At 64.2% G+C, this 14,772-nt stretch overlaps 1 protein-coding gene across 2 annotated transcripts in view; it reads left to right on the top strand.

The window, feature by feature from the left end:
• ADGRD1 (adhesion G protein-coupled receptor D1) overlaps window positions 1-14,772 on the top strand; it is an 87,090-nt gene that overhangs the window by 50,175 nt on the left and 22,143 nt on the right. For both annotated transcript variants that reach the window (XM_006147339.3, XM_006147337.3), the window contains 2 exons: window positions 2,006-2,147; window positions 12,960-13,033. In XM_006147339.3, the coding sequence (XP_006147401.1) occupies window positions 2,006-2,147; window positions 12,960-13,033 (216 nt within the window). The remainder of the gene's footprint in view (window positions 1-2,005; window positions 2,148-12,959; window positions 13,034-14,772) is intronic.

The following is a 14,772-nucleotide window of genomic DNA, read 5'->3' as shown; positions in this document are numbered from 1 at the left end:
ACCTCTCCTAAATAAATAAATAAATAAATAAATAAATAAAAGGGACGAGGGAAAAAATGGCCTTTTCTCCAGAAGGTGCCCTCCCGACTGCTAGGGAAAGCTTCTCAGAACCCAAGGTCGAAATGAAAACCCGACCCTTCCTCGGCCTCCGAGCGTTCAGATATGAAACTCGCTTTTCAGCCAAGCACATGAACCGTGTTTCTAATTTGCCAGAGGGCGTGTGCGTTCCCTGAGGGAGACAGAAAGTGAGAAAACGCCCTGGGGGGTGGCCACCTCGCCCCCTCCCCAGGCCCCCCGCCCTGCCATCCTGCTGCGGCCTGAGACCTTGGGGGTGAACAGCCCTCCCCACTGGCCCCGTCCAGCTCTCCTCCCCAGGCCTGGCCCTGAGGCTCCCAGCCCACGGTCCCCGAGACCAGGGCAGCAGGGCCTCAGCCGCTCTGGCCAGCTCAGAAGTGGCAGAAGCCCAGCTGGAACTGTCCCCTGCTTTCGGCGTGCCTCTTAGTGTGTGGCCCGACTCTGCTCCTGTCACCTGCACTCCTGGCAGGACTGTGGCATTTCACAGGACAGTCAGGCAGAGTGGTCCGGTGCCTGCCACTCTCAGGGGCGAGACGCGGATGCCCTGCTTGGCCGCAGACACCGCGTCCTGCCGATGCCTATGGGGACGTGCTCAGGAGCCGGGGCGTTAACTCTACGCTGCGTGGGCGAGCATGTGACATGTCACACGTCACACGTCCAGTTCAGGAGCAGTCCGGGGTGCTTCCCGAATGCCTGCTCTTTTTCAGGACACGCAGTCTCCCAGCCGGTTGTTAGGGAAGCCCCTGTGGAGGGCAGCGCGCTGTACCCTGCTGGGGCCTCAGGCTGCGTTCCTAGGGCTGACGCAGGAACACGGGGTCTGAAGAGGCAGGGCACAAGCGGTGGCAGGGTGGCCATGCGGGGCCGTGGTGGCCTGGCTCAGGGTTCAGTGGAGCGCCTAAGTTCATGTTCATGCAGCAGGCGTGTCGCTGCCGTGGCCGGCCGGCCGGGCAGGGTGGTCGGGGCCAGGGCCCTCACAGGCGGGGCGTGGGCCCCTCTCGGGCGGCCGCCTCTCTGCGGACCTTGACCGTGAGCGCCGCCCTACCTCTGGCCCTGGGGTGCGCGGCTTACCTCGCCAGGCCCTGGCCTGAGCTCGTTCTAGCCGTGGGCTCCGTAAGACAAGGTGAATGTGTCAGGCCCTTTGTGATGCTGTGGCTAAGTGGCAGAAGACCCAGCCTGGACCGTTGTAAGCCAAAGGCAGTTTACCGGGTCCTGAAAGCCGAGACTCACGGCGTCAGGCAGCTGCACCCGGCACCTAGCAACGCCAGGCCCCTCCGTCGGTCCCTCCCGGGCCTCGCTCTCCGGGGCCGACGTCCAGAGAGCAAAGTCCCAGCCCGCGTGCTCCCTCCGACGCCCACGCTGCTCCCGAGTAAGGGCCCGGCCGTGGGACGCACAGTGCCGACTCCCGGTGGCCCTGGAGGGCCTGGATGAGGGAGGGCGAGTGTACACGCCCACAGGATGCTGCTTTCCGTTCTCCCCAGACCTGGACACCAGGGCGGCGTGCTCCACATGAGGGCTGCAGTGGGCAGGGCGGTCACCGGAGGGGAACCGAGGCGGTATGTCACAGGAGAGTGCAGGGGACTGGCATCAGGGCCACAGTGCCACCACGCTGTCACCCACCATGCCGCCTCCAGGCAGCGGGTGGACGTCCAGGCCTGCGGCTGCCTCGGTGCATGGCCAAGAGCAGCCCCACCCGTTCCAGCTGCCAGCTCTTGCTGCCCCCGGGCCACTGCACCTCAGGTCACTCTTCAAGGTCGAGGACCATTTTGCCCTCTACCCCGGCTTGGTGTCTCAGCGAGAGCCGTGGGTGCCCGCAGGCCCTGTCATGAGTGATTCTGGCCCCAGACGGAGGCTCCAACAGCCCGACCCGGGCACAGCCGCCCCCCGCCCTCTCCCGCCTGCCATCTCCTGACATCTCCCTTCTGTCCACAAGGGTCGCCAAGGCCATGGGTCACAGAGACTGCCCGCTGTCCACCGCCAGCCCGCTGATCTCCCTGGAGGTCTCCCCGCCACCCACGCTGTCCCAGGACTTAGGGGGCTCCCCACTCGTCAGCGTGCACCTCAGCCACAGACTGGTGAGTGTGGGCAGGGCCTTTGGCCTGGGACGCTGTCTCCGCCACGGCACGTGGGGACTGGCATGGCAGTGACAGAGCCGGGGTGGCATCAGTGCTGCCGCTGTGTCGTCGTCTTCCCGAGTTCTTCTCGTGCCTTTTCCGAACCCACAGGGGCCGCGGATGGGGCACCAGGCTCACTCAGGTCACTGGGGGTTGAGGCGGGCAGAAGCGCCATGCCCAGTGCTGGCTTTCTCAGGGGCGTGTGCAGTGACCACACTGTCCCTGTGGGGCACGTGCTGTCCCTGGGGAGGTGGCAACTGACCAGGGCCCGGCCACTGGACACCAGACATCGACAAGAGGGGCTGGCTGTTGGAGCCGGCGTTTCCAGCCTTGGGGGCTGAGCAAGAGCGCTCTATCCCTGCCGGCAGCCCTGAGCGGCACAGCGGCACCCTCTCCCCTTTGCACTCACCTGCACGGCCCTGCCTGGGCATCGGCCACCATGCCGTGTCCTCAGCCCCACTGCCCCGCAGTCATGCGAGTCCTCCCCACACTCACACATTGGGCTCCCGGGTGCCTGTGGCTCCCAGCGTGGGTGACACGGACTCTGTTCCAGGCCCCTGGGGGCTTGGATCCACTCTGAAGGGACCTCCTGCCTTCCCTATTGTGGCCTTTGGGTCACATGGGGACAGGCAAGTGACAAGTGGCAGAAGAGGAGAAACCACAGGCCTCCACAGGGTGCTCATGGGGACAAAGGCTCTGGCCTAGAGTGTGTGTGTGCGTGTGCGTGTGTGCAGGGTGAGTGTGGGGGGGTGAGTGTGTGTGTGGGATGAGTGTGGGGGGGGATGAGTGTGTGTGTGTGCAGGGTGAGTGTGTGTGTGTGCAGGGTGAGTGTGTGTGTGGGATGAGTGTGTGTGTGGGATGAGTGTGGGGGGGGGATGAGTGTGTGTGTGTGCAGGGTGAGTGTGTGGGGGGTGTGGTGCAGGGTGAGTGTGTGGTGGGTGAGTGTGTGTGGGGGGTGAGTGTGTGTGTGTGTGCAGGGTGAGTGTGTGTGTGTGTGTGTGTGCAGGGTGTGTGTGGGATGCGTGTGCTATCAGTGTGTAACACGTGTGTGAGAGTCACTCTGGGAACCCAGACTAACTGGGTGGCTGTGGGGATGGTCTCTGCCTAGTGTGACTTGTGCCCAGGGAGGGCCTGGGAGTGGCTGAGCCCCACGATGGCCAGCCCTTCCTGCCCCCGCAGTGCTTCCAGGAGACGACCGGCAGGAAGCAGGTGTGTGGGCGCCGTGGGCTGGGGACAGGTGCTCTGTGCACATGCAGGGCATAGCGGCCAGGGGGGCCATGGGAGCCTGGGTGGGTGCCCGAGGGTTGCCGCAGGGGCTCCCTGGGTACTTGGAGCCAGCAGTGCTTGGCGAGGCTGGTGGAGTGAGACCACGCAAGTCGTGGGCCCTGTGCCCGTGCCATCCACCCCAGACAACACCGCAGACAGCCGAGGCCTCGAGGGCCTGCCCGGCATGTCCCCAGCGTCCCGGACTCGGACCCGGAGGGCGGGGAGGGCCTGCGAAGCCGGGTCACAGGCTCTCCGGCCTCGGTGCTGTTGACAGTGGTTTTGTCCAAGAAGGCATTTTTGTCTTCGAAGTAAGGGAGGGCCAGGTGAGGCCAGAAAGGAAGGCTAGGGTGCAGCCCGTGCACTAATGGCCGGTTATGGAGTTATTTTTAAAAAGGAGAGCGTTTGAATGAAGAATCTCATCTGGAAGGGAGGTTGGAGGAATTTTTATCATGCCGGAGAAGTCGGTAATTGCAGCTTGTCTTAGCTAAGTGTCCTCTGGGGCTTTGGGGTTTTCTTTGAAGGTTGCCAGTGTGTTTCTGAGGACGGGCGGAGGCCCGCTTCTCTGAGCTGTAACGATCTGTCTGCGTTTGCCACAGAGGCGAGGGGCTTGCCGTGGGCAGGGCGGGGAGGCTGGGAACCGGCCGCGGTCCAGGCCTCAGGACGAGGGGTGCCGTGGCTCTCCCAGTCTGGCAGTGTGGCCACGGGCTGAGGCTCCTGCTGCTCCCAGCACAGTGGGGCGTAGGCCCTGGGGTCTCGAGGGACAGCTGCAGGTTCATCCACTCCTCAGAGAGGAGCCCAGGTGCCTGCCCCAGTCTGGGCAGGCGCTTTCTGCTCCCTGGGCCGTGGGCCATGTCCATCTGCCTGGACCACTTCCCCGCTTGGTCACTCTGGACCTGCAGGCCACAGGATAGGCAGGGTGGGGCTGATGGCCCGGGCCCTGCAGCCTGTGCCGTGTAGATAGGGTGGTCCGTGGCTGTGCCGTGTGGCCTGGGGTGGGGCTGGAGGCAGCAGGCTCATCTCATGCTTGCCCCCGTGGGCGCCGTGGGATTCCTCCCCACCCAGTTCAGGTTCGGGTCCGTCATCAGCAAAGTCAGCAAACATCTGCCGTCTCCGGGACGCTGAATACATGTGTGGGGGCTGCAGGGCTGCGTCCCGGGCCACGTGGAGGTCCCTGTGTTAGCAGGAAGCCTCAGACACGCTCAGGTGGGACCCGTCTCAGCCCCCTGGAGTTCGCCTACCCCGCTGAGCTGGCTCTGGCTCTGGCGTTCAGCTCAGCAACAGCGCCTGCACCTGTGGGCACTGGTCTGGGGCGGGCATGTGTGTGGGGCATCGAGCAGAGGCCCAGGCTCTGCCCCTCATGGCCAGGAGCACCGCCTGCCTCTCCCCCATCTCCCCGGGTGGCAGCAGGATCACCACTGTGCACAGCGGCGCCGGCGTGGCCGGATGGCCCCCGCCATGTGCGAGTCCGCCACACGCAATGCCGCAGCACACACGTTGGCCCAGAAGTGGGCGTGGCGGCCGTGGCTGTTCGGCTCCGTCACTCTCCAGGCTGCTTCCGTGGGCTATTCAGCCGGGATCCGGGGGCCTGAGGCGGGCTGGGGCTCAGGCATGTGCCCTCGTGGGGGCTGTGGCACGTGGCCCCTGGCCCTCAGGGTCCGTCGTGAGTGGAGAGGTTGTGCTTTCTGTGGTCATCTTCGAGTGGGACCTGGGGTACTTCTGCAGGATGGTGCCCAGTGCACTGTTCACACACACGTCTGCATGCACACGTGTGTAGCGGAGCATTGCTTGACGCCCCTCCGTGGAGGAGACCGGTGTTGGCCTCGGTGAGCCCGCTCCGGGACATCTGCTGGCATGTCGTATGTGCGTGGTCGTGCCGGCGCTCACACGCCGTGCCACGCCATGCTAGCAGTTGGCCGTCAGTCAACCAGGCTCTTCTCTCCCCATCTCTCTGCCTCCCTCCCCACGGCCTCTCCGTCCCCATCTCTTTCTCTCTCCCCGTTTGACCTCTGCCTTCCGCCGCCCCGCTGGTCTGGCCCTCCTGCCTCCCTCTAAGGGACATTGGTGGCACTGGCCCCCCGGGCATCCAAGGCTGCCTGTCTCCAGATGCTTCGCTGGAGCCCCAGGAGGTCCTTGGCCACCCGCAGGGAGGTGCACAGTTGGCGGGGCCCATGGCCGGTCCGTGCGCTCTGCTTTCTGCTCTAGCTGAGGTTGTGGTCCGTGGCGGGACTGAGATGGGCACGGGGTCTGCCGCAGGCCACCCATCTGGTCCCCTCCTGCCCCGCCCCACCTCTGTGTCCCACCTGCACGGCTCAGTGTGCTGCTCCGCGTGGCTAGGGGCTCTTGGGTGCGTCCCGGACAGCCCTGTCCAGACGGGACTGTTTTCTGTTTGTGCAAGGCAAGGGCGGGGGCGGGGGCGGGCGGGAAGGAATTCCGAGCAGAAGCTCCCAGAGCTGGTCATTCCTTGGCAGGGGTCACGTGGGTGGGAGGCATTGGAGACTCACGTGCTCACTTGGCAAACGCCAACAGAGCGCACGCCTGCGCCCAGCAGGGCTGTGGCTCTGGGCACACGCCCTCGTCCACACAGCATGTCGGGCCCGGCAAGGGTGGGCGTGCATTTGGGCTTCCTGCACCTTTCTCTCCTGAGCTCAGCTGGGCCCAGGTCTCCAGGGCAGGGCTGGGGTGCATGCGGGGACGAGGCGTCGAGACAGGCACGTTCACAGCCCTTGCTGACAGGGAGCGGGCGCAGAGGAGTGCTCTGCCCGGGCCGCCGTGGGCTGGGGACCTCCAGGCTTGGTCAGAGGTGGAGGTGTGCAGGCTCGCAGGGTCTTGGGGAGGGTTCCCACCAGGGTGCAGCCCTGCTGCTCTCTGGGCACTCCCAATTGCTGTGTCTGCTGGGGAACAGCGAGTCCAGGTGGGCCGGGTGGGGAGGGGTGTCCCTAGCATGGAAGATTTCTGACTTCCTTACGACATGGAGGGTCTGAGAAGAAGCCCCGTGCATGGCCTGCTACACTGTGGTCCCGCCCTCCGGGGGGATGTGCTGCTCAGGTGTGCACGGCCCAGAGCAGCTGCTCCTGCCCCTGCCATCACCTCTTCCTCCTGGGAAGTGGTGCTTGCTCCCACAGGGATTTAGCTCTGTCTCCAGGGTTTTCCAGAAGGCCAGAGGGCTGAGTGGGGCTTGTCTCCTTGGAGCAGGGCTCTGGGCGTGTCCTGTCACTGGCTCCTCCAGTCCTGCAGGGAGGCCCGGTGTCCCCCACCCCCTCCTCCTCTTCTGCCTCCTTCTCCACCGCATCCGAAAAGAGCAGTATAATGATGAATAGCAGTGCGGTTTGCACCACCACCACTGACCCGTGTGGCAGTCCCACGGCGTGGCAGTCCCAGAGAGTGTGTGGGCTGGGTGCAAAGCCGGACCACACCGTGTAAGGGCCTTGAGCATCTGCAATGTCAGCTTCATGGGCTCTGCCCAAGGGACACTGGTCTGGGGGCTTGTCCACTGCCCAGCCCCTGTGCGCCTGGCGTCTGGACAGCGGGCGAGGGTCTGGGGCAGGGATGGTGTGTCTGGGAGCCACAGCAGTCTGTCCTGCCCCACCCTTCCAGTTGCCCCCAGGGATGCCTGCAGGGGCCGCTGGGACCACGATGCGTGTAGCCGTGGCCCACGAGGGTTGGGTGGAGGCTGGGAAGTGGCCCACAGCCTCACGCTGGCTCACGCCTGACACTTCCTGCCAGGCCAGGGCCAGGGCTTCTTCAGACGCCACCCTCGTTGGCAGCTCTGGGCATGGTGGTGATGCCATGAAACCTCCCTCAGGGCTCCGGGAAGGCGGCAAGTCAGGGAAGGGGCTTCTGGTCCAGCATGGCGAACACCCCCATCCCCTGTCCCCAGGAGCAGTGGCCAGAAGAGGGCTGCCTCCTGTGCAGCCCAGCCCCTCCGCCAGCCCTTGGCCTCCACACCAAGAGGGCCCACCTGCTGATTCACGCCGGGTCGAGACGGGGCGTGAGCGCAGGGGCAGGGCGCGGCCCAGCGAGGGAGGCTCCTGGGGCTGCGTGGGGTCCCCGACACCTTGGTTCTCACCAGCTAGCGCCCCCGTGTCCAGCTGGCTGGAACATGACCTCCGTGAGTGGGCGGGTGAAGACACCCTCGTGCTGAGCCCGGAGTGAGCCTGTCCCTCTGCCCACCCCCCATGGCCGGTCAGTGCTGGACAGGGTCAGCCTGGGGCTGAGCTGGAATGGGCGGCGGAAGGCGCAGTGGGCGGGTAGCCTGGCCCATCCCCGGTTCTCCTCCCTGGGGAGTGTGCTCCCGCCAGCCCGTCCTGCAGCTGGCCGGATGCGCCCTGCAGAGCCAGAGCCGCCCTCCAGGCTGTCCTGGGGCCACGCCGCATGGCCGACGGGGCGCGGCCAGGAGCACAGAGGGCTGTACGTCTTTCCCAGCGTGGCCCCGGCCCCTGAGGGCTGGGCGGTGGCCCAGGGCCTGGTGACGTGGGGCTGCCTGGATTCTCGGGCGGAGGCCACTGGGACCGCCGGCCGTGGTGCAGATCCGTAATTTACCCGGTGATAGCGGGTTGTCGGCCCAGGGGCGTTTTATAGTGCTCATGGGCAGCTGTGCCTTCTGAGAGGCCGGTCCCCATCGGTGCCACGGCAGGGACAGCGCTCAGATGTTGGCATGGCCCCGGTGCACACGGGACAAGCCCACCTCGAGGGCCCAGCCTGCCAGGTGGGGGCAGCAGCGGGCCCTCTCCTTCTAGAGACCTGGGAGAGTTTTCTCTGTGAGCCTCTGCCTCCCCCCGCCCCCTCCAGCCAGCCCGGGCACTCCAGGTGGGGACGTGCCACTCCTTAGCTTCAGGGTGACCCCGGGGGGACGAGGGGTGAAGAGGAAGTGGGTAAGCGAAGGGTTTTCAGGGGCCCAAGGAGAGGCGCTCCATATGGCGTGAGTGTAGGAGGTGGAGGTCTTCGTGCCCTGGGTGCAGGTGCACAGGCCTGTGTCCGCCGTGGTGGGGTTAGCGTGGGACCAGGGCCTAAAGCCCGAGCCTCCGGCCTTAGCTCCCCTGGTTGGCTGGCGTGCGGCTGGCGTGGGGCTGCATGGAGCGTGTGCACCAGGAAACACCTGCTGGCTCCCAGGACCAGGAGCAGGCTCCGGGCCACCAGGCGCCCTCGTGCCTGTCCAGCTCCCAGTCTTCGTCCGCCTGTGTGCGCACACCTCGCGCTGTGCTGGCCTTCTCCCCAACCCACACGCTCACTTTCCTGTCACCCTAAGCAGCCAGAGCCAGGGGTTCCAGAACGAGGTGCTCGTTGTCATTTTCTACCCTGCCCCAAAATGCACCCCTCGCCAGAGAAAAGTGGCCGCCCAGACCCCAGCGGGACCTGTAGGTCTGCGTGGTCCCGTGGCCTCATGGCCTCAGCCAGCACGGGTGAGCAGGACCCGTGGCCTTCCCGACTGACCCGCACGACACCCGTACATGCACTAAAGTGGATGCCCCCGGGCGGGGGCGGGCACCTGCATCCCCGAGTGAGGGGGCCTTAGGGAAGGCGAGCTGGTGCCAGCTTTTGGGAGGGGGTTTTGTGGGGCAGCCAAGCCACGCAGCCTGAGCAGCCCTGTCTCTGCTCACTTGGGGCTGGTGGGGAGGCCTGAGGCCACCAGAGGAGAGGTGTCTGGCCAGAGCAGGGAGATGAGGCCAAGGGCTTAGCGCTGAGACAAGGGCTGATTGTCCAGCCTTGCAGATGTGCCATGGGTGGTCCGGGAGCTGCTCTCCCTCGGCTTCGGCCTGTCCCTGCCCGGGCCGCTCAGAAATGTGCAGCTCATCTGGCACACGTCTGCTGCACGGGGCCGGGGCTGGCACATTGTTGTTGTTGAGGGAGTTCTTTTCCTTTTTTAAAGAATTGGTGGTTTTATTTATTATTACTATTTTTTTATCTGACCAGAGAGAGAACTAGAGAGAGAGAGAAACCAAGCTGCCAGGTCCGGGACTCGAACTGCAGTTGGCCATGTGGGAATCCAGTGCCCCAACTACCTGCTGCCCTCCCACCCCCTTTTAAATTGACAATTTGTGGGAGGAAGAATCGTGGAAGATGTTGAAATAGACCCAAAAGACAACGGAGCGTGCTGGGTGGGAATCTGTTTCCTGATGCCCTGGGGAGGGTCCGCCTCTGCTCCGAGTCCCCCGCTCCCCTCCCGCACAGGGCCGGAGCCCGACCAGCATGGTGGGACTCCGGGCACCGATGCGCTTTGTCTGGGGGCTCGGCAAGCTTCCTCCCCGCGGGTACTGGCCAGGTCGGTGTCTGTCAGGACACTGCCAATGGCCTCCGCCGCGTGGCTGCTTCCCTCTGGGGTGGCAGCCGCATCTCCCAGCTCCCTCCGTCACCGAGGGAGCCGCGTCTGGTCTGTCCCTCCGTCACCGAGGGAGGCGTCTCTGCCTGTCTGCACACATCGCGCGCGGCTCACTACAACGTGGAGGAGAGACGAGGAACGACCCGTGCTCTTTGCTGACTCAGGGCAAGTGTGCAGGTGTGCGTCTGCGGCCCAGGAACGTTTGGGTTAAACTGTTTATTTATGAACTTACGAAGCACAGTAGGGAAGACAGGACGTGGAGGATGGCGGGCCAGTCGCCGTCTGGGGCAAACCCTTCAGGGCCTGGGAGCTCGCGAAGCACGACCCCCATGACACCCTGACAGCTCCTCGGTGCAAGTGGCGAGCTGTCAAATTGCTGCCTTCCTTTCAAAGTCGAGCGGCTAAGCTTTCATGGAGATTCTTTCTTTTCTTTCTTTCTTTTTTTTTTTTGTAGAGTTTTTTGCTATAGGGCGCATGCGCTCGCCAGAAAGAAAGAGAGACAGAGAGACAGAAAGCAGGAAACTACCCCCCAGGGGGGATGGCCACTCCGCAATCCCTTCTCCTCCATTCTCCTCTCGGGATCTTGGGCAGGTATGCACACGCGCCCGGCGTGAGTTTAAGTCACTGAGTCCGGGCCTCGGACCGTGGTCGACTACATGGGAGTCCAACGACGTAGCCATCACGCCAACTGCTGGTCCCCTTTCATGGAACTCTAACGTGGCGTACCAGAGAGCATGACCACCAGCGTGACTTGGTAACAACCACAGAGCCGGGCTCACATGGCCGGATGTCGCTGTTACCTGGCAGAGTGCAGTGTGGCACTTGCTGGGAGGTCTGGGCGGGCCCCTGGGCACACCTCCGACCACCCTCCAGCCTAGCAGCCATTACCGCTTGGTCCTGCAGGCCGCCCTCCTCGCTTGGTTAGGGGTCACTGGGGCTCGTGGGGCATCATGCTCACTCCCTGGCCTGCAGGGGAGGGTCTCCCAAGGGTGTCCTCCAGGAAGAAGGTGCTGGCAGCAAGTGCAGGGAGGGCTGACCAGGGCCACCCACGCCTGCCTGTCGGGAGTCTTCGTGTCGTTCAGACCCGCGCTGGGGCCCGGCTTGTCAGGAGTCAAAGGCAAAGGCGGAGGCCCACCTGGGGGAATCGCTGCGTGTCAGAGCTGCCCTGTGCCCGTGCTTGGGCTGCCTTCTACTGCGTGCTGAGTGAGGGCTCAGCATGGAGCTCCCTGAGCGCATTTCTAGGTGGGAAAGAAACCCACAGCTCGAGGTATGGACAGGGTGGGAGACAGCTTCCAGGGCCCCAGGAAGCCAGACGGGGCAATGGTCCAGGGGGACTGGAGTCCCGGACACCAGGAACCAGGTGTGACCCAGGCTGTGCTGTGTCTGGGACCACTGGTGATGGTGCAGTGGCGATTGGAGACCTGGGGCGGAGGGGAGGGTAACTGGCAGCAAAGTTGAGTCCACAGGGATGCACCTGCTGGGCACCGTGGCCCTGAGAGCTCTGGAGCTTGTGGTGGGGATCAGCCTCAGGACCAGAGAGGACCTAAGGATGAAAGGGACTGTGGGAAATACCATCAGGGGCTGCTGTGAGAGTGGGCGGGCCCTGTGAGTGGGTGGGACCCTGGGAGAGTGGGCGGGCCCTGTGAGTGGGTGGGACCCTGGGAGAGTGGGCGGGGCCCTGTGAGAGTAGGTGGGGCCCTGTGAGAGGGGGCGGGGCCCTGTGAGAGTGGGTGGGGTCTGTAAATGTGGGTTGTGGCTGGGGTCCAGACGTCTTATGTGGCATGGGGGCACAATCTCTGGGAGATCCCTGAGACAGGGCAACCATGCAGCCTGCCTGTAAACCGTGTTTCCACACGGGCTCACAGGGCGAGAGTTCCTGAGGGTCTTCCACGTGCTGGGAAGGTCCCCCTGGATGGCACGGTCCCTCCCCCAACACTGTGTCCTGGTGAAGGGACGTGGGTGACAGACTTGAGGACAGTGGAGCAGCAGGATCGTGTAGCTGGTGCCGGGCATGCTGGGAACGACGCAGCAGCCATGGGGGGGGCGGGGGGGACTGGAGTCCCGGACACCAGGAACCAGGTGTGACCCAGGCTGTGCTGTGTCTGGGACCACTGGTGATGGTGCAGTGGCGATTGGAGACCTGGGGCGGAGGGGAGGGTAACTGGCAGCAAAGTTGAGTCCACAGGGATGCACCTGCTGGGCACCGTGGCCCTGAGAGCTCTGGAGCTTGTGGTGGGGATCAGCCTCAGGACCAGAGAGGACCTAAGGATGAAAGGGACTGTGGGAAATACCATCAGGGGCTGCTGTGAGAGTGGGCGGGCCCTGTGAGTGGGTGGGACCCTGGGAGAGTGGGCGGGGCCCTGTGAGAGTAGGTGGGACCCTGTGAGAGTGGGCGGGGCCCTGTGAGAGTGGGTGGGGTCTGTAAATGTGGGTTGTGGCTGGGGTCCAGACGTCTTATGTGGCATGGGGGCACAATCTCTGGGAGATCCCTGAGACAGGGCAACCATGCAGCCTGCCTGTAAACCGTGTTTCCACACGGGCTCACAGGGCGAGAGTTCCTGAGGGTCTTCCACGTGCTGGGAAGGTCCCCCTGGATGGCACGGTCCCTCCCCCAACACTGTGTCCTGGTGAAGGGACGTGGGTGACAGACTTGAGGACAGTGGAGCAGCAGGATCGTGTAGCTGGTGCCGGGCATGCTGGGAACGACGCAGCAGCCATGGGGAGGGCGAGGGTGGGAGAGGCCCGCGGGAAGGCCGAGACGGGGGATGAGCGCCCAGGCCCGGCCTCCCGGTGGCACGTGGACCTCCGAGCCCCTGGCTGGGCCCTCAGAGTCTGCGTGTCTTGTTTAGGGTAGGCTGAGCTGACCCTGGGCAAAGTCCAGGGAACCTGAGCCTGGGGCAGGGCTGCCTCAGTGCCGTCAATGCCTCACTGTGTCTGTGCTGGGGATGGGCCTGCAGAGCACCCTCCAGGGTGCACATTCTAGCAGGAAGACCAGATGGGCCACTATAGGCTACAGTCTGCCACGCGGTGGCCACTGCCATGGCCAGTGCAGATGGGTGGGGAGCAGGCGCTGGCCCACCTCGGTGCCCAGCCTGCCACGCGGTGGCCGCTGCCATGGCCAGTGCAGATGGGTGGGGAGCAGGCGCTGGCCCGCCGCAGTACCATGTCCTGTGTCCTTTCTCCCACTGTAGACGCGCAAGCAGCACAGCGAAGCCGTCAACAGGAGCAGCCGGGTCGTTCTGCACTGCGCCTTCCTGAACTTCAGGTACGTGTGCGGGAAGCCTCACGGCCAGGCGGGGCGGGGGTGACGGGCAGCAGGTGTGTGCCAGGCCCTCACATGCCAGTCTGAGCTGTCCAGGTCCCTGAGGAGCCAGCACCCCGGCCTCACTGAGCGACAGACCCGCGAGACAGCATGACCTGGAGGTGCACGGGGCACTCCCTCTCCAGGCCCACCGTCTGTGGCGCACCGGCTTTGTCAGAGACAGCCTCTCCACTCCCCTGCACTCGGGAACCGGGTGGGAGATGCAGAGCGGGGCTGGCCGAACCCCTGGTCTGCTCGGGGAATGGGAAGACCAGCCCGCCCCACAGGGCCCGGCAGAGCCCCTCGGTTTGTGCCGTGAGACCAGCTGGCGGGCCACGCCTTCGCCACCCAGCCATCACGTTCTCTGTGAGGGACCCTCAGCTCCTGTGACAGGGACGGTCTCTGTCCAGCCTAGCAGCCAGCAGTGGCTCTCATTTCGGTGTACATCGGAACATGTGAAGGCATGTCCTCCCGGAACTAGTTCCCCGGCCTGGGCACACCTTGGAGAAAAAGGTGGAGTGGAAGGCGGAGGTGGGGCTCGTTAGGGACCAAGTCGGCATGCTGGTTACTGTTTGTGAAGGAACTGGAAGGACAGAAGGAGGTACAGAGTAATGTAGAAACACAGGTAGCTGCAGCCGGGCTTCTGGTCATTAGCGTGTTTGTACCTGAGTGTTTGGCAGGACGAAACGTCACAGATGACGACACACACCTGCAGGCCAGCCCCGGGACGCGTGTACAAGGTGGAGCACATGGCCGGCCGCGGTCCCAGGACCAGCCCTGCCGGTCTGAGAAACGTGCCAGGCACGGTGTGTGAGTGCCAGATCCTGGGGACACAGGAAGGGTTGTGCTGGAGCACGTCTCCCCGGGGCGCCATGTCTCTGTCTCTCCCCACCCCTCCCTGGTGAGCCGACACACCCTCCTCGGGGTGCCCTGTCTCTGTCTCTGTCTCTGTCTCTCCCCGCCCCTCCCCAGTGAACCCACACCGTCAGTTAAACGTGCACTTCCTTCCTGCTGCTTCCCCCAGCTCCCAGAGGCACCCCCGGCATGCACGTAGCGCTCATGCCCACCCTTCCCTGCTCCCGATCTCCCCGCCCCTCCCTGGTGAGCCGACACACCCTCCTCGGGGTGCCCTGTCTCTGTCTCTGTCTCTGTCTCTCCCCGCCCCTCCCCAGTGAACCCACACCGTCAGTTAAACGTGCACTTCCTTCCTGCTGCTTCCCCCAGCTCCCAGAGGCACCCCCGGCATGCACGTAGCGCTCATGCCCACCCTTCCCTGCTCCCGATTCCTGTTTCTCAGTATATGACTGACATCCCGAAAACACTCTGTGCGGCTCAGAGCTTGGGCGAACGAGCTCAGCCGTGCAACCACGGAGTCAAGGTGGGGCCCCACGATCCCTGGCTCACTGTCCCCTCCGCCTTACAGCTACCGCCTGACAACCGTCCCTGTAGTCTGGCTTAGGAATGGGCAGAGGGTGTGTGTGCTTGCCAGAGAGAGATGGAGAGACAGAGAGGGAGAAAGCTCCCCAGTGGGGCATGGCCACACCACAATCCCTTCTCCATTTCTCTGTCCTGTTAGGACTTGGACATGCACACGTGCCTGGTGTTTTTCAAGCCACTGGGGCTGGGACTTACTCATTTTTTGAGAATTATTTAATTTTATTTATCATTATTATTAGTTTTAAAATTTTGACCAGAGAGAAAAA

Source organism: Tupaia chinensis, unplaced genomic scaffold, assembly GCF_000334495.1.
Source record: "Tupaia chinensis unplaced genomic scaffold, TupChi_1.0 Scaffold000211_1, whole genome shotgun sequence".
Lineage (NCBI taxonomy): Eukaryota > Metazoa > Chordata > Mammalia > Scandentia > Tupaiidae > Tupaia > Tupaia belangeri.
Note: the sequence above shows the minus strand (reverse complement) of the source record. Positions and strands in the feature narration are given on the sequence as shown.